Source organism: Erpetoichthys calabaricus, chromosome 12 (assembly GCF_900747795.2).
Source record: "Erpetoichthys calabaricus chromosome 12, fErpCal1.3, whole genome shotgun sequence".
NCBI classification, from domain to species: domain Eukaryota; kingdom Metazoa; phylum Chordata; class Cladistia; order Polypteriformes; family Polypteridae; genus Erpetoichthys; species Erpetoichthys calabaricus.
The window spans coordinates 24,809,872-24,829,369 of NC_041405.2; the positions used below are offsets into that span (position 1 = coordinate 24,809,872).

Sequence of the window (19,498 nt, forward strand, 5' to 3'; positions counted from 1 at the left end):
AGCAGCAGGCTCCTTGTTAAGCTGCTAAGGACCCCCCCACCAGCAGTGCCCTGTAGACGCCTTAAGGGCTGCGCTTCTGGACTCCAGTTCCCATGCAGCCCTGTGCGTGTCCAAATTGGGATTACTTGAAGGGAACACTGCCACCTAGTAATCTGGGGGATGAGCTCTTGCAGCTCTCACCAGTCCATTCTTTTTTCAAGCATGCATGCCAGGATATTATAAGGCATCCTGGTTGGGTAGTGCCCACATTCTGGCCATCTTTCCCTTATGGCTTCCCAGCTGGGCAAGAAATCCTCCTCCATCCTGGCCAGGAAGCCCATCCGTCCTTCTGGGCACTTACACAGGGCAGAGACACCAATTTGTAAAACATAATTCTAAGTTGTCATAAAAGAAATGGACAAAGAAAAACTCCAGAATATAAATGATGTCAGTTGGAAAACAACTACAGTTTACCCGTACTCAATAATATTCTAAATGTTGCCTGGCAACTTTACAACAGACGGAACATCTGCGCTAAGTGACAGACTAAATATAGACACTATAATGAACAAAATACAGAAAACAATTCTCTAGCGATTATGACAGATAATTGCAACTGATCACTATGTAAGTTTTTAGATTCTTGTTTCTTTCAGGAAACCTCATTATTTAAGCCCCATTGTTTTTTTTTTATTCATGTAGGGATTTTATAAGCATTAGTTCTCCTTGGAGTTTAGGCTGCAAGGCCTGCTGCTTGAGTTTGGGACCAGGTTTACTGCTACAGTGCATCCAGAAAGTATTCACAGCGCATCACTTTTTCCACCTTTTGTTATGTTACAGCCTTATTCCAAAATGGATTAAATTCATTTTTTTCCTCAGAATTCTGCACACAACATCCCATAATGACAACGTGAAAAAAGTTTACATAAGGTTTTTGAAAATTTATTAAAAATAAAAAAACTGAGAAATCCCATGTACATAAGTATTCACAGCCTTTGCTCAATACTTTGTCGATGCACCTTTGGCAGCAATTACAGCCTCAAGTCTTGTTGAATATGATGCCACACGGCTTGGCACACCTATCCTTGGCCAGTTTCACCCATTCCTCTTTGCAGCACCTCTCAAGCTCCATTAGGTTGGATGGGAAGCGTCGGTGCACAGCCATTTTAAGATCTCTCCAGAGATGTTCAATCGGATTCAAGTCTGGGCTCTGGCTGGGCCACTCAAGGACATTCACAGAGTTGTCCTGAAGCCACTCCTTTGATATCTTGGCTGTGTGCTTAGGGTCGTTGTCCTGCTGAAAGATGAATCGTCGCCCCAGTCTGAGGTCGAGAGCGCTCTGGAGCAGGTTTTCATCCAGGATGTCTCTGTACATTTCTGCAGTCATCTTTCCCTTTATCCTGACTAGTCTCCCAGTTCCTGCCGCTGAAAAACATCCCCACAGCATGATGCTGCCACCATCATGCTTCACTGTAGGGATGGTGCCAGGTTTCCTCCAAACATAACGCCTGGCATTCATACCAAAGAGTTCAATCATTGTCTCATCAGACCAGAGAATTTTTTTTCTCATGGTCTGAGAGTCCTTCAGGCGCCTTTTGGCAAACTCCAGGCAGACTTCCATGTGCCTTTTGCTAAGGAGTGGCTTCCGTCTGGCCACTCTACCATACAGGCCTGATTGGTGGATTGCTGCAGAGATGGTTGTCCTTCTGGAAGGTTCTCCTCTCTCCAGAGAGGACCTCTGGAGCTCAGACAGAGTGACCATCGGGTCCTTGGTCACCTCCCTGACTAAGGCCCTTCTCCCCCCATTGCTCTGTTTAGATGGCCAGCCAGCTCTAGGAAGAGTCCTGGTGGTTTCAAACTTCTTCCACTTACGGATGATGGAGGCCACTGTGCTCATTGGGACCTTCAAAGCAGCAGATATTTTTCTGTAACCTTCCCCAGATTTGTGCCTCGAGACAATCCTGTCTCAGAGGTCTACAGACAATTCCTTTGACTTCATGGTTGGTTTGTGCTCTGACATGAACTGTCAACTGTGGGACCTTATATAGACAGGTGTGTGCCTTTCCAAATCATGTCCAATTAACTGAATTTACCACAGGTGGACTCCAATTAAGGTGCAGAAACATCTCAAGGATGATCAGGGGAAACAGGATGCACCTGGGCTCAATTTTGAGCTTCATGGCAAAGGCTGTGAATACTTATGTACACGTGCTTTCTCAATTTTTTTATTTTTAATAAATTTGCAAAAACCTCAAGTAAATGTTTTTCACGTTGTCATTATGGGGTGTTGTGTGTAGAATTCTGAGGAAAAAAATGAATTTAATCCATTTTGGAATAAGGCTGTAACATAACAAAATGTGGAAAAAGTGATGTGCTGTGAATACTTTCCGGATGCACTGTATTTGTTTTTAGGCCTACTTGGTAGTTCGGAGCTGAATTTTGAAATGTGCTCCTTCTTTTTGTGTTTTGTGAGCCTGCATCACAACACCAATGTGGTATTCATTATGTGACTCATGAAAATAACAAATGGGCAGAAGACTGCAGGTAGTCGATGAGTTTCTATACCTGGCATGACCCAAAGTTCCTAGCATAAACTCTGACTCCCAGTGACTTTGAAGTGGAATAAGTGGGTTAAGAAAATTAATGGATTAATAGATGACCTAATTTTAGGGGTAGGGTTAGGGTCATTATTCTGTTTTACAAATATAGCATTTCCTGATCTAGAAATGGCTACAGTCTGGCTTGTATGACCTTCAGAATAAGTGATTTGTGTTCTGCTTTTCAAACGTTTCGCAATCTATAAATGATCACCAGCCTTACCTTTACTGTCTTTTAATCTGCATCTAATGGATATTTGTAAACTTAAATTTCTTTATCATTTTTACAATTATGAGACAGTGTAGGTTCTTTAATGAGTTGTCCAGTATTAGTGCTGAGCTGTATCGTTTTCTTATGTTACATTTTATGTCCAATCATTCACAAAATTAAACACATATGGGATGAAAGAGTTTAAAATGCTTAGTTAAATAAAGGATACACCATATTTTTAAAAGAGGTGTGGTTCCTAATTTAACAAAGTAGTTAAAATTCCCGGGATTGTTTGCCTGTAATTATGGCCATTGTGGGTAACAAATTAAACCACAGCAACTCAGGAAGAGGAGTCGTTCTTGTTGATGTCTGGCAGGACTTTCAGTAATTAACAAAACAAAATTTGCTGAATCTTCATTCACCAAAGACTGGTCAAAAGAGATGTATGCATCGAACTGGAATAACATGTTCAGCTAAGGGCAACTGTGGTAGATGTTTATCTTCCTTGATCATGGGATTTTATTTTCCATATTTTCTGATTTCACTGTTCACGATGATTTTGGGCGTATCTTATGGATTTTGGCCTGCTGATCACAAAAATAATTTCATCTTATGTTATAAGTTGACATTAAAATGAGTTCATCAAGAACACAGAGACACAATTGGAAACATGTTAAGGGTAAATTTCGCACAAACATTAGGAAGTTTTTCTTTACACGAAGAACGATAGACACTTGGAATAAGGGACTTTCAAAACTCGACTTGATGTTTTTTTGGAAGAAACAAGTGGATAGGACTGGTGAGCTTTGTTGGGCTCAATGGCCTCTTCTCGTGTAGAGTGTTCTAATGTTCTAGTATATGCTGTACAACAAATGCAACTGGACCATGTGTGGTGGTCTAAATGTAGTGGCACTGGTACTAGTGTAGCCCGTCCACTCTAACTGTGTGTAGAAAGGGGCCCTGAGTTCTTTACTCCAATGCCTAATTTATTATGATTCTAATTATTTTAATATTTTGTGTCTCGGGTCACTATGAACAAAACATTATTAATTAAATATAGCAATATACTGGTCAGGTAATAACAAATAAATAAAGGTAGAAGAAGTTACCTGTTAACATTCGTTCCCAAACCAATAGTTTATATTACACAAACTTATAATAAACACCAAGAAACTGGGTTATAAAACAATGATAAACTCCCCGTTTAATTATAAACCAACAAAACACAATTAATAAACTGGAAATAATCAGGAACTATATTACACTATTAATAATAAAATAAAAAACACATTCAGTCTTGTCACTCGTTTTGAAAAAAACGTTGCAGGCCTGATTTGGTGCTTGTGAGTGTTGTGACCGAAAACTTAGCGGTCATTTCACTCCACCAGGAGCAACAAATAAAATGAAAGAGGTACCTTACTTGGCAATGGTGGTATCAGTCCAACAAATCTTTCTGACCCCTCTGCCTCTGTCTGTGAGCAGGGAACCGCTGATGAGTGAATCCGAAAAATGTCTCCAAATAAGCGAACGTCCACCAGAAGCGCATTGAGCTGAGTTAGCTGCTGCCTCTTAACGCTGCTACTTCCCCTCACTGAGTTAACGAGTGGATCTCCGCCAGATAGACACTGCGAACGTCTAGTCGAAATTCTCCGTCTATCTCAGCAGTTCGTATTTCGGTAAATTATCTTGCTGATAATTTGTCTCCTGGGGCCTCATGTATAACGCCGTGCGTAGAACTCACACTATAACATGGCGTAAGCACAAAAGCGGGATTGTGCGTACGCACAGAAAAATCCAGATGCAGGAATCTGTGCGCACGCATACTTTCACATTCTTTCACTACATAAATCCCGATCAGCGTAAAAAGTAACGCACGTCCACGCGCCTTCTGTCCCGCCCCAACTCCTCCCAGAATTACGCCTCTTTGAATATGCAAATCAATATAAATAGCCTTCTGTGAAAAGACAATGGGAAAAGCACAGGGGAAAATATAAGAATTTCAGCGAATATCAAGTGGAGGCAAAGGAAAAACGTACTATTTGTTGGTTTAAACAGTTATATAATCAACAAAAGAAAGTTGATCGAGTGACAGAGTGTCGGAAAAACTCGAAAGATCAAATTCACAAAGTCGCACAATGCCCGAAATAAAAAAGAAATCACATATCAAAGTCGCCGTGAAAAGGCAAGTCGTAGCCCACCGTCTGAGTGTCATATGAAAGCGTATTAGGGTACAAACAAAAAACATAGGCACACAGTGGGAAAAAAGCACGAAATGTCAACTTTAATCTCGAAATTTCCACTTTAATCACGTAGTTTATTTTGCCATTAAAGTAGAACATCATAAACTTCATCTTAAAATCATTTATTTTACTAGTTTCTCAAGTAGCACGTTAAATGCTTTGTTCTGTGTTTGATCTTCTATGTGCTCTATGTGTGTGAATCACTACGTGCTTCCGTTCTTTCTCTTTCTCCGACAGGACACAGAATACATTACATTCGAAATATTACAGCTCTCTGAATAATTAAAATACTGAGATGTATACGTGATATCATTTTCATGATGATAGGAATGAAAGCATGTTATTAAACATGGGAACACGGTGGCGCAGTGATTGTTCATATCTCACGCAAGAGGCTTGCTGCACCATGTGTGACCTTCGATGAAATAATTTATTACAGAAGTACTGTCTCTTTCAAACGTACTAACCTCCAATTCCTGTCCATACTTTTCTTTCTCCAATCGCCACACAATCAGCTCTGTAATAGACGTTAAGCCATTTGTAAGCTTAGAACGCCAATTCTTCAAAACTTTTAAGGAACATTGAAATATCTTCGTAGTACATGTTTAATTATTCTATTCGTCTATCCTTCCAGTGTCGCGTCAGCACCAGCAATAATACAGCGCAAGGCAGGAGCTATCCTTGAACTAGCTATACGCTGCGGCACCGTGTCCTCACATGTTTAATTATTAACAATACAGATTATTTAAATGAAGTTAAAGTTTTATCTGTATACTATAAGCAACATATTTTGCTGCATTTCATCTTAAAAATGATATTGTCATCATACGCGCTTTATAAAGTAGCACAGGTTGTGCAATATTATAACTGTAGTGTAAGTTTACAGTGAGGTGATTGTACTTATAAGTACAAACAGTTCTACAAGGAGCACTTGATGGACTGATTGAGTGCGTTTATAGTTCTTGGGATGAAACTGTTTCTGAAACGTGAGGTCCGTACAGGAAAGGCTTTGACGCTTTTTGCAGAGGTTGAGGTAGTGTGTACTTGAAACTGTATACCGATAATTCTCTTTCCGATCATCTGCTGCTGTGATTCACACTCAGATACAGTGATATAAATACTCAGAGTGGTGCAATGAGAGTAATATGGAAAAAGATGATCCGCAGTGGCAACCCTTAACGGCAACAGCAAAAAGAAGAACAAGATGCAGTGAGCGTAAAAACGCTAAAGCAGTTATGGTATTTGGAATACTATGGCTATTCCCTGGCCCATTATATTGCTACAGGTTAATTACAATCAGATGCATTACACTAATAAACAATATGCAGTTAATTTCAGTGTATTTATAAAGCCGCGTCAGGAATGTGGAGCTAAGAAAGAAAGGATGAGCACACAGGAACAGTAGTTTGACCATTCTGTGGACCATTATATTGTTACAGGTTAATTACAATCAGATGCATTAAATTTATGAACGATATGCGGTTAATTTCAGTGTATTTGATAAAGCCGCCGCCATGGATGTGGATCTAAGAAAGAGTAACCACACAGGAACAGTAGCACTGCTTTGACGCTGGGTGCCACCAGTCTGCAAAACCGAGCGGAGAAATTGCGTACGCCAAGGTATGAGTTACCATGGAAATGTGCGTGGCTTTACGCCAAGTTTAGGTTTTATACATCGCGATTTGAGCGTGGAAAGGTTCGTACGCAACATTTCTGTGCGTACGCACCGTTTATACATGAGGCCCCTGAACTTTTTGCTACACCACCTCTGCGTGACGCTCTTTTTCTTCTATTCTCTTCTCCGCTCTTCTCCACAGCTGGTCCTTCCACCCCCTTCTGTTTTCTCTACCACATCCGGTTATCAAAATAAAAGTCTGTATAACCACGTAAACGAACTACTACACTAAAATTAACAGATTAAAACACATTTATATTTTTACATCAATAGCTTATTTACATTAACCAGTTATTTAAGCACATTTCTACCAGGGCTACACCAGGAATGGCCTGATGATCACAAACATAATGTTTAAAATTTCCTGTCACGTCCTGTTTTATTGCAATCACCTATTTTTGTGATTTCCTCTTGAAACTGCAACTATTCTTATAAAGTACAACAACTAATAACTGGAACATGTGTGGAGATCTAAAAGCAGTGGCACTGCTATTAGGAATGGCCCAATGGTCACAAAAATGCTTTACATTTTCCTGTCATGTACCTTTTTATTGCAATGACGTATTTTTGTGACTTCCTCTCGAATTATGGGTATGCTTATGCCGTACAACAAATACAACTGGAACATCTGTGGTGATCTAAAAGTTGTGGTACTGCTACTAGGAATGGCCTGATGGTCACAAACATAATGTTTAAATTTTCCTGTTACATACTGTTTTATTGTAATCACCTATTTTTGTGATTTCCTTTTGAATTATGGGTAGGCTTATACAGTACAACTAAAACTGGAACATGTGTGATGTTACACACGTGTGAGTAGAAAGAAGCTGCAAGGACCAAGGGAGGGTAGTTACACGCCAGGCCAGGGGGTGGTGGGGTGCACTAAACCTTCGTCTGTTGCCTCTGCAGTCCAAACAAGGGAAAACCTCCCTAACTCACCCTTGATGACATCACTTCCGTTTCTGGTGCCCAGGAAAATGTGACTTCCGGTTCCGGCACCCAGGAAAATGTTGCTAATGGTTCCAGTGCCCAGAAGAACATCACTTCCGATCCTGGCCTTTAAAGCCGCTATGTTTTCACTAAGACATCAGTTCAGTTGTGGACTCCAACCTATGCACATCAGTGCCATTTTCATACCCTTTTGCAGCCAGGGATATTATACGGGTGACTGCCCCAAATCTTTTTGAATGTGTCGGGTCCGCTTATTTCACAATGGTGATCTAAAATCAGTGGCACTGCTACTAGGAACAAAGCTCAGATATACTAGGTATTGGGTGTTTCATTTGTGAATGGGACAGCCGTGCTTAAGAGTCTCATGACATTGACAAAAACTGGCCGATCCATAAGCATTTGGTTCCAGGACATCAGATTACGTCCAGATGGTTGACAACATGCTTTAAGCATACAAAACCCTTAACTGCAACATGTCGCTCAGGATTCACCTTCTGCATTCACATTCGGACTTCTTCCCTGCTCATCTTGGTCCAGTCAGTGGTGAACATGGTGGCAGGTTCCACCAGAAATTTGCAAAGATGGAAGGCTCAGAAAGCTTCTTATTACTGTCTCTCCATTCTGCATGTTTTGAAATGGGGTCGATTGTGTTGTGTCACACTGTTCTTCTCACAGGCGCACACAGCAAATTTTTAAAATAAAGATAGATGCTTCCTCTAAGGAAAGCTCACACTTAGCTCGAAATTAATTGCAATTATGCTTCCAGTGGCAAAAAAATGATTATAAAGGAGGAAAATATCTTGAATGTTGCTTTTTGCATTTAATTAGCTGTCTCCTGAAAGAATCTCATTCCAGGCCAACTCTTTGTCCTACCTACTTCTCTTCTATTTTTAATTTCACTTATTTTTTAGGATTTGTTTAAAATGTGGTGAATCCATCTGGCTTTGGAAACAAAACATTTTTTGGAGTTAGTTAATTATATGTTTTGCAGGCAAAATCTTCAAAATGAAAATGCCCAAGTGGATTCTTACAAAATTAAAGTTTTGGGAACTGACAGAAAGAAAGAAAACAGTCTTATTGTTGATAGAGACCACAGCAATGACCTTAATAAAAGGAAAACACATCCTATGAGGGATTCTTTTTGGATACTTTAAATGAATGCTTGCGAAAATATTGCAAATATCAGCGCCACCGCCCCAAAAAAAGAAAAACAAATAACAAAACAGTAAAACAATTCTATTCAAGCATCAATCCAGATGAATCTATTTGGAATCACATTATAATAAGTCCTGACATCTAATCAGGATTTGTTTCTGTTTTACTCTTGATAGGCACCAAACCCTGAAATGGATAAGTTTGATAATGCAAGGTTACTACACTTAGGAGCGTTATGATTATACTCAGCCAAATACTGTGATGTTACAGATCACAACGACCTGAATAAGGTATCATTTCACAAAAGCATATTTGATAACCATAGTGACAATGGACCAACATCCATCTAGTTGTCTGTTTATATCCCATTTAACATATGGCTAGAGTGCAAGGGTTCAACATCTATCCTAGCAACTCTGGATTCAAGTCAGAAGCAAAACGTGGATGAGACTTCAGTCCTGTCAGCATTATTACTAATATTATTATCCATTTCTTCATATACTGTGTCTTCAGAAAGTACTCAGATCCCATAAGTTTTTGACTTTCTCAAATACGAAGTATAAGGCAAGTACAGGGGGTCCTCGGGTTACAATGTCTCGACATACAACGTTTCGAATTTACAACATTCACTCCAATAAAAACTTTCAAAAATTGAGACATGAGTGTTTCGGCTTATGCCGTTAGTGTCGTACTTAGAGACTATGTGGGCAAACTAGTTTGGTTGCGCGCAGAAGAAGAATACGCAGTAACGTGGCGTATGAGTGAGGGAGTTGGCAAACTATTTTGGTTGAGCACGGAGGAAGTGTTCTGTTTTTGTTGCTTTGTTTGGCGACATTTTGGCATTTATCATGGCTCCTAAATGAAAGTCAGAGTCTTCAGATGCTAGTGCTTAGAAGAAGAGGAAAGCCATCACGATGGAAGTGAAATTAGACATTGTAAAGAGATCAGAAGGAATAAAGGTAAGGAATTTTTTTTACACTCATTTTTTGTTATTTTTTCCTGTTACTATAGTACAAGTTATTTATGTCCTTTTACTTTGTCTGTGGCTTAGTTGTGTTTTTATGTTCTAGATTATGATTTTGCAAATGCATTAGGTAAGGATATGTAAGTGACTTAGGCTACGGTGTGTTTCGACTTACACACAAATTTGGGTTACATCACTGTTGTAGGAACAGAACTGTGTCATAACTCGAGGACCGCCTGTATTGGAATCGCCCAAAAATTTGATTTTGAGATTTTGATGAATCTCAACATTTTAGACCTCCCCGAGTCCAAAGACACGATAACTTGAGTACGCTTTCACTTAGGGTGAACCAAATTTTGCATACAAGTATTAGGTACAAAACTTGATTTCTATAAACTTTTGAGTTGGTAACCGGAAGTGGTACTTTACCTGAAATGTTTCCCTAGACATATTACAAATTTGATAATTTCACATCATATTATGGTAAAGCATCACATTCTAAGCATTTTTTGTTGCTTTGCACATCTTCAAAAAATGGCCGGTTTTCGAGAAAATTGTAATTTTCCGTTTGACGTTCAAATGGTAATACGTACACATTTGAGAACTGTTTTTGCTTTATGTAAAGGAAATTTTGCGTGCACGAATTACATCACACACTTTACTAAAGTCTCTTGCAAACTTTTGACCCACTTCCGCTTACTGAAAGTGGTAATTTACCTGGATTGTTCGCCAAAATAAAATTATCATGGGAAATTTTTTATTCATGCAGCTGCAGAGTCCGACTTATTTAACTTTACTTTTATTAAAATTGCTCAATATATTATTAATTTGATTTGTTGTTAATGGTTCTTTATTGTGCATAATATAAAAATATAATCATTGTCTTGCGGTTTACTCATCCATCCCCATATCTGAGTATACGAGAAAGTCTAGGGGAGGCCACTCTCGATTTTTTTTACATATTATTGCGTTGCAGCCCTATGCTAAAATCATTTACATTAATTTTTTTGCCACATCAAGCATCACTCTAAACCCCAGAATCTTCAAACTGAAAACAGTATTTTAGAATTTTTTTGCAAATGTATTGAAAATAAGCAACCTAAATATCACATTTACACAAGTATTCCGATAGTTGCTATGACACGTGAAATCTGACTGAGGTACATCATCGAGATGTTTCTTCACTTTTTATGGAGTTTACCTGTTGTCAATTCAATTGATTGGACCTGATTTAAGAAAGGCACACACCAGTCTATAGGAGGTCCCACAGTTGTGCAAAAACCAAGCCATGAGGTCGAAGGCATTGCTTGCAGAGTTTAGTGACAGGGTTGCCTCGAGAAGGTTACAAAAGTTTTAGGCAGTTTTGAAGGATCTCAGGAACACAGTAACCCCCCATAATTTTTAAATAGAAACGTTTAGAGCAGCCTCTATTCCTTCAGCTGACCACCCAGCTAAACTGAGTAGTTGGGGAGAGAAGGGCCTTGGTAAGAGAGGTGACTGAGAACCCGATGGTCACCCTGGCTGAGCTCCAGAGAACCTGTATGGAGATGAGGGAACATTGGAACATGAGAACAATCTGAATGAGAACAGGCCATTCAACCCAAAAAAGCTCACCAGTCCTATCCATTTATTTTTTTAAAATAACATCAAGTTGAGTTTTGAAACTCTCTAAAGTCCGACTGTCTACAACACCACTGTGGAACTTATTCCAAGTGTCTATGGTTCTCTGTGTGAAGAAAAACTTCCTGTTTGTGTGAAATTTACCCTTGACATGTTTCCAACTTTGATCTCTGTGGTCTTGATGAACTCATTTTAAAGTCATAGTCTCGACCCACTGGACTAATTCCCTTCATAATTTTAAACACTTCAATCAGGTCTCCTCGTAACCTTCTTTTGCTTAAAATGAAAAGGCTCGGCTCTTTTAATCTTTCCTCCTAATTCATCCCCTGTAGCACTGGAGTCAACCTAATAGCTTTCTCTGAACTTTTTCCATGTCTTTTTTGACCAGCACTGCACACAGTACTCCAGATGAGGTCTAACCGGTTTGAGCATAATCGCCTTATAATTGTACTCTACACATCAGGGCGCTATATAACCTAACATTCTGTTAGCCTTCTTAATGGCTTCTGAGTACTGTCTGGAAGCAGATAGTGTCGAGTCCACTGCAACTCCTAAATCCTTCAAGAAGGACAACCACTACTGCAATACTACACTAATCAAGGCTTTATGGTGGAGGAACAAATCAACATATGAAGGCTCACTTGGAATTTGTAAAAAGGCACCTAGATGACTCTCAGACTATGAGAAGAAAACCAGGATTGAACTGTTTGGTCTCACTTCTAAGTGTCATGACTGGCTGAAACAAAGCATCACCCATCACCTGAGTAATACCATTCTAGTTGTGAAGCATGGTGGTGGTAGCATCATGCTGTGGGGTTGTTTTTCATCAGAACGGTCTGAGAGACTAGTCAGGGTTTTGGGAAAGCTGAGTGGATCAAAGGATAAAGATTTCCTTAATGAAAACCTGCTTCACAGGGCTCTGTACCTCAGACTGGGCTGGAAGTTCATCTTCCAACAGGACAGCGTCCCCAAGTACAAAACCAAAACAGCATTGAGGTGGCCCGGCCGGATCCTAGATTTGAATTCAGCTCAACATCTCTGGAGAGACCGGAAAACAGTTGTCCACAAGCAATCTCCATTGAACCTAACAGAGCTTGAAAGGAACTGTAGAGAAGAATGGCAGAAAATCCCCAAATCCATGTGTGGAAAGCTCATCATGTCTGACCCAAGAAGACTCCATAGTAGTAGAGTGTTGTACCGTTTTAGCCATAGATTGATACAGGAGAAAGTAGGGTGAAATGACACCTTTTATTGGATAACTAAATAGATTACAAATGCAAGCTTTTGAGGCAGCTAAAGTCCCTTTATCAGGCTAGGTTACCTTTAGCTGTCTTAAAGCTTGCATTTGTAATCTATTTAGTTAGCCAATAAAAGGTGTCATTTCACCCTACTTTCTTCTGTACCAAGAAGACTCACACTTCATTAACCCTCATTCTCAACACAACGGCCCCACGGAGCTGTGTTCTGAGTCCTCTGCTATACTCCAAGTATACACATGACTGCATGTCTGCACGTGACTGTTAACATCATGGTCACGTTTTCTGATGACACAGATGTGGTAGGCCTGATTTCTAACAACAATGAGCAGACTTACCTGGATGAAGTGGAGAGTCTATCACACTGGCGTCAGGACAACAGTCTTCTCCTGAATGTCAGCAAGACAGGAGTTGACTGTGCACTTTGGGAGAAAACAGGAGAGGCACTACCACCCCTTCAGAATTAACAACACTCAGGTGAAGAGGGTGAACAATTTCAGAGGACCTGACCCAGTCTAAACACATTGACACTTTGAAGCGAAGAAGGCAACATCTTCACTTCATACACCTCAGGCTACTCTGTCAGGTACTAAAGAATTTCTAATAAATCCACCGTTGAAAGTATCCTGACAGGAAGTCTTACTGTCTGGATTGGGAACAGCGCAGAGCAGGACCACCTGGCTCTGCAGAGAATGATGCGGTGAACTGAACGCATCATTGGATGTTCACTCTTTAACCTCCAGGACAATGTTGAACCAGGGCAAAGAAAATGATCAAAGATGTCAGCCATCCCAACAATGGCTTCTTCTCTGTGTTGCGATCAGGGAAATACTACCGCTGCCTGAAGACCAACTTGGAGGGACTGTCTACAGTCCAAAAATGAGGATAGTGTCTAGAGGTACATGATGAACTACTCTTAATTCTTCTATATTGTTATGTATTTATTATATATTTTTATAATATTAATATAACACTGTCATTGTATTTATTGATATTAATAGAGTTGAGTATTTAATATTTATTGCCTTTTTATATTCTAATGCACACCCTTGGAGTTCACCAACTAAGCATTTCACTACATATTGTACTGACTGATAAAATTGGATCTGATTTAAGTTTTACTGGAAATTTTTCAATATCTTCACCCTTCGTAACCTCTCAACACTTCCCACTCACATACTTGTACAGTACCTTTAAGAATTGTTATGTTGATATAGGGGCGAACCTCTGGCATCTTGTAGGCTGCTGTCATGGGGGATGGCGCGCCCTCGACTGTCTCGCGTGGATCACAACAGCGGCGACAGGTTGTTGGTGAGTTACCAGGGGGTCGATCCGATAAGGGTGTTTTCTCTGAAGGTGGTGCACTCCCGACAAGTAAAGGAAAGAGAAGCAGACAAGGCAAGCCCAGAGCAAACATAATTGCAACCTGACAACAACAGAAAAAGACAGAAATGGTGTAAATCCCAAATGCATTTCACAAAGAGTAGTTTATTCCTGCTATAAAAAAAATCCTGAATATACGGTATTGGAAACAAGTGAGCCTGAAATACTTGCGGACCGCCATCTCCTATAATTTTGATAACAGTTCAGGGATAGGTAAATACTGTTATTACCGCTATCCTCCATTTTCCACTACTCTGAAACAATATCCTGTTAGCTTTCAAGCCCAGCAGTTTTCAACTCTTCCTGCATTTAACTCTCATAATCCTGCAGAATTGAGTTCAGCTGCTTATGTTCTGCTGTCATGGACCTATCAATTTAAAAACTCTGAAGGTTAACCTTCATGATTGTAATAATTTAAAATTATAGTTATTCACAGGCCTTTTCTACTGCTTTATCTATGGTAGAGCCCGATCCTGATTATTTCAGACTTCCACAACTGTAATTTCTTTTTTTGAATAACCTCATCGTATCTTGATTTTTTTTTTTTTTGTCAATTCCGAGTTGATTTCACCTGACGCTTAGAAGTCTGGCTTTGCCTTTACAATTTGCTTTTCTTTGAGATGCCAGCTTGGAGCTGTGGTTAGTTCTGACTTGAACTTTTGTCCTGGGCAGTGGGAAACTCTAGTTTAATCCCACATCCCAAATACTCCTAATTGGCCCCCTATAAAGGACAAGGGGTCTATCTGGTGTGGTTCCTGTCTTACTTCAGCTGCTTCTGATCTCCACATGCCTGAATGGAAAAAAGAAGGATAAGAAAATGGGTGGATAGACACTTCTGTGGCATGATATTATCCCAAAAATTCAGACATATTAGAATCTTAGCACATGGGTGATGCCAGCTCTCCTTTTCCCTGCTGCCTACATTATAACTTAATCAAGTCTGTTGTGTATTACAACAAATTTGAATTTTACTTGGGTTGGCAACTGACGCACTTATTAGTGCTACTCCCTGACAGATTCTGTGGCAAGGGTCTCATTCTCAGTTTAGCCACTGTCAACATGAAGTTTACATATTCTTACCCCCATGTTCTTTTTTATGATCAAATTTTAATTGAAATTACATAATAGAAACAGAGAAGAATGAACTCTGCATCATTTTTACATAAAACTAAAAAAAAGACCCACCCAACCAGCACCCCTGCCCACCCAGTCCCATTCTAGCCCTATATATCCATTAATTGCATGAGTTTATTTTGAAAGAAAACACCTGAGTAACCCGTCAAGAAGGACAGAAGCACAACCGCCATCCCTGACGAAGAAGAGGCATTAGGCAGTGGCGGAGTCAGCGGTGGTGTGTGTAGAGGGTGATGGGGGTAGGGGGTTTAGGGGGGGAGTTACCTGCCCTGGGTCCCACCCTAATTGTTGTCAGGAATCTAGTTTGCAAAATATATATTTTTGTACAGGACATGTCATTAATCCAAATATGCTTTTTAACACAGAGAATGTAAGATTATGCATTAAGTTCATAGGAGGTGGCGTTAAAAAGTGTAATATTTTCATATTACTATTTTTTGTATTACCGAAACACCGTTCATCACTACCACAACATTTGTAATTCCCACAATAATATAAACATCACCACTTTATTTATTTTTCATTTTTATTTCAAGAAAATAACATTGCATACAATCAAGATGAACTTATACAAGAAATGACTTCACAGTCAAACTTGAAACACTAGAAACAAACTAGCAACACTGTTCATCACTACCACAACATTCGTTATTCCCAAAATGATATAAACATCATCATTTTATTTATTTATTTTTAATTTTTATCTTACACTAGAATTACCAAAGCCTACGAAAAAACTCATAGGTCCATCCCACCTTAAATCACTTCGCACTTCTTCATCAGTGTCTTTTGCCCTGTAAATGTAACGATAAGCAGCAAGCAGCCTGCTATCACATCCCCCCACCGTCGCACAGTTTTCTCAGCTCAAGTCTGTTTACCTGTGTGTCAATTGCTTAGAGTTGTATAGAGTGAGAAGTCAAATAAAATGATACCTTTTATAAATACTATATCGTTATTTGCAACACATGCATTTCATGTGTGTTTTCATGTGTGTCCGTGTCTACAACAATCTATGTACAGTAAACACATCATTAAAACAGAAACGTTTTTCATGTTTTAGTAATAATTGACAAAATGTAGACATGAAGTGTATAATGTGATAAGCCTGAAGTCCAAATATCAAATAAACACTTTCACAAAAGGTACAAATATAACAGAACAAGTGGGCTTCTATTCAAGAATACAACTGCAGAAAAAGAACTTGCCTTAGGGTGCGACATTGACACGCATTTGCTACGACCGCTTCAGTGGCACAACAGTATCAACTGTTGACTGGTAATCAAAACTTCACGGGTTCGATATCGGACGAGTTCGTTTTGAGAAGAGAGCTGCTCTTATTCTTACTATCTTAGAATAAGAACATACATTTGATTTCAGTCTGTAACAGCCAGTGTAAATGTATGATACTTGTAAAGGTTAGCTTTGTTTTTTTATTCAGTTTTATTCTCTCAGTCGCGTTCACGATCCCACCCCCCACCCCCATCTGATACTGCTGTTTTCACATAAAGACGCGCTATAACAGAGGTGAACTCAGATCATGACGACGGTTCTAAATCGGAGAAAGAATGCAAATCGCACTTTTGCAGTCGCTGTACTTTGTATATGTACATGGGAAGCTCTGCAGTCTACTTGTGACTTTACGCTGTAGGAAGTAAATAAATAAATAAAGGTAAATAAGTAAATAACATTCGATCTGGCTCTTATATACAAAGATGATTTAACGTGGTACGGATCTACGAGTTTTTTCGTAGGCTCTGGTAATTATAGTGTTAATGTTATTTCAAGAAAATAACATTGCATACAATCAAGTTGAACTTATACAAGAAATGAGTTCATAGTCAAACTAGAAAATAAAAAAGACAAAAATCTAGTAAGATCATTAACTGCAGTGACGATAACATCTAATACTGCAAAGACCATCACACAGCTTGTAATAAATCATAACTTATCACACCCATGGAGATTCTTAAATCTAAATTCAAAAGAATATTCCTTCTCACCAGTGCATGATTTGTTCAAAATTGTCCCAAATCTATCTAGGACGAGATCCATTTAGATTTACTTACTTGGCTGACGCCTTACAACATTTATGATACAATTGCTTATATTCCTTTTGGTTTTTTCCAGTTGGAGCACAGGCAGGTCAAGTGACTTGCACAGGGTCACACAGTGTCAGTAGTGGGATTTGAACCCACAACCTCAGGGTTTGAAGTCCACAGCCTTAACAACTACACCACACTCTTCCAGCATCTCCATGAATTATCTTTGGTCACTATGGTTTCCAATCTAACGATCTTCATCTTAGATTAATTACATCTTGCGTGAAGAAGGGGCCTGAGTTGCCTCAAAAGCTTACATATTGTAATCTTTCTAGTTAGCCAATAAAAGGGGTCATTTTGCTTAATTTCTCACTGCCTCTGCATAATCTTTTATATAATTGTCAGTGTGCCCTGCAATGTACTAATGTCCTGATCAGGGCTGGTAGGGAGCCATGAGCCTATAACCTAATTAAGCGGATTTTGAAAAGAGCAGACAGAATAGGCCAACCATCTTTGTGACTCTACATACTGGCTTAAGTGAGTTCAGGAAAGAATACGCATTCCCATTTAACTTGCTGTGTGTGCTCTGCCTGCACGAGGACAAGGGATCTTTGTAATGATGAGGACTCGAAGAGGAAATGTACTAAAAATTACAGACTTGGGTCGTTAAATGAAAGGCAAAAATACCGTTGTCAAAAACCAAAATGTGAAACAGTCATAGTCAAAAAATACAGGTCTTAGATATCAGAACTCTGAAAGATTTGATTTTTAAGGCAGTGCAAGGAATGCAGGAGTTATCCATAATGTTGGATGAGAATGTACAACAATTGCAATATTTTTAACCTGTCACTCTGACGACACAAAAATTGTGACCTCTGAGAAGGCTATGCTCATAGGCAACTGTGAAGTCGCGACCCCTGAAACTACAGCAACCAGCAGCCGTGAAGTTGCGACCTCTGAGACTACGCCCACCATTTACTGGAAGCTGCATCATGGCAAAGAGACTTTTAAAATAGCGGTGTTCACATATGAAACAAAATGGAGGAAATCAAACTTAAAATTGGCAGAAAATGTCTGAGAAAAATGAGTTTAAGGCAGTGTAAAAATTAATGTGGAATCAGCTCACAAAAGTATGAAATTAAGGGGCCCATGTTTGAAGTTCGGACCGTGAGTCAAGAGAACAGAAAGGGATTGGGGACTACCATGTTGGATACAGCAGAAAATCACGAAGAGAGCTGATGGGTTTGGTCCATCTTTTAGGAGAAATGTCTAAGCTCGGATAACTAATAAAAGTGGCTAGTGGCATAACACCTTAAGTCACATTGTATACAGAGGACATTTAAAAAGAAAGAGTTCCAATGTTGCCCGGCTTATTTTGTTACCCAAGTGCCAGGTGTCAAATACATTAAGGACATGTTGCCAAAGGAAAATTGAAATACCACCTGCATAAAGTGCGTTATTTTAACACGTACTATGAGTACCAATGGGTGCGATTAAATACTGACAGTCCAAAATCTTGCGCAAAAGATTATAAAAAAATGTAGACAGGAGGCATCTCTGCCTTGCTTGTTTAAAAATTTAGAAAGGATGATAAATATCTGAGTTGGTAAGTATAACTGCCACAGATGAGGTGAACAGAGTCTTAATCACAATACTAAAGACTTTAACAAACTTATGGAGTATGTGACTTGTCACAGACATTTGCATCTTATATAGTATAAGGACTCTGACTGCATGTAAAAGCTATTGGAATTTAACTGCTCTCTTATGGTCAGCTTGGTCAGAGTGGACCAGTTGGTTAATGACTGATTCTAACCATCTAGCCAGTAATTTAGACAGTAATTTGCCATCCACATTCATCAATTAACTAATTAATTAGCAAAGTCATCTGAGCCCTGGCTTTGTTTTAAGGAAAGAGTAATAAACATCAAATTTATAGCAGAACTCAGTTTGGCATCAGCAGATACAAAGGTTTCAGGTGGACAAAACTTCAAGGGGGGATGCCATCCAGACCTGGAGCCTTCCCAGTGATCATTGAAATCATAGTCTCTTTTGGCTTGGATTATTGATTGGTGTCTAGTGTTACATACATGTGATTGAGAGGCAGCTAGAGGACCTAAATAATAGTAGTACAAAGCCAGACCAGGGGGTGGCGAGCTGCACTAACTTTCTCTCTCCGTCCTTTGCAGACTATCTCCAGGAAATCCCATTAAGTATCGGTGCTATGGGTGACGTCACTTCTGGTCTGAATGACATCACTTCCGGTTCCAGTCCAGATTACGTCACGTCCTGTC

At 39.4% G+C, this 19,498-nt stretch overlaps 1 protein-coding gene across 1 annotated transcript in view; it reads right to left on the reverse strand.

Annotated features, from left to right (window-relative positions):
- Positions 1 to 19,498, reverse strand: part of LOC114661969 (complement C1q tumor necrosis factor-related protein 1-like) — a 42,078-nt gene that overhangs the window by 12,790 nt on the left and 9,790 nt on the right. The window contains exon 2 of the mRNA XM_028815242.2: positions 13,840 to 14,074. Within this exon, the coding sequence (XP_028671075.1) occupies positions 13,840 to 14,065 (226 nt within the window). The 5' untranslated portion in view covers positions 14,066 to 14,074. The remainder of the gene's footprint in view (positions 1 to 13,839; positions 14,075 to 19,498) is intronic.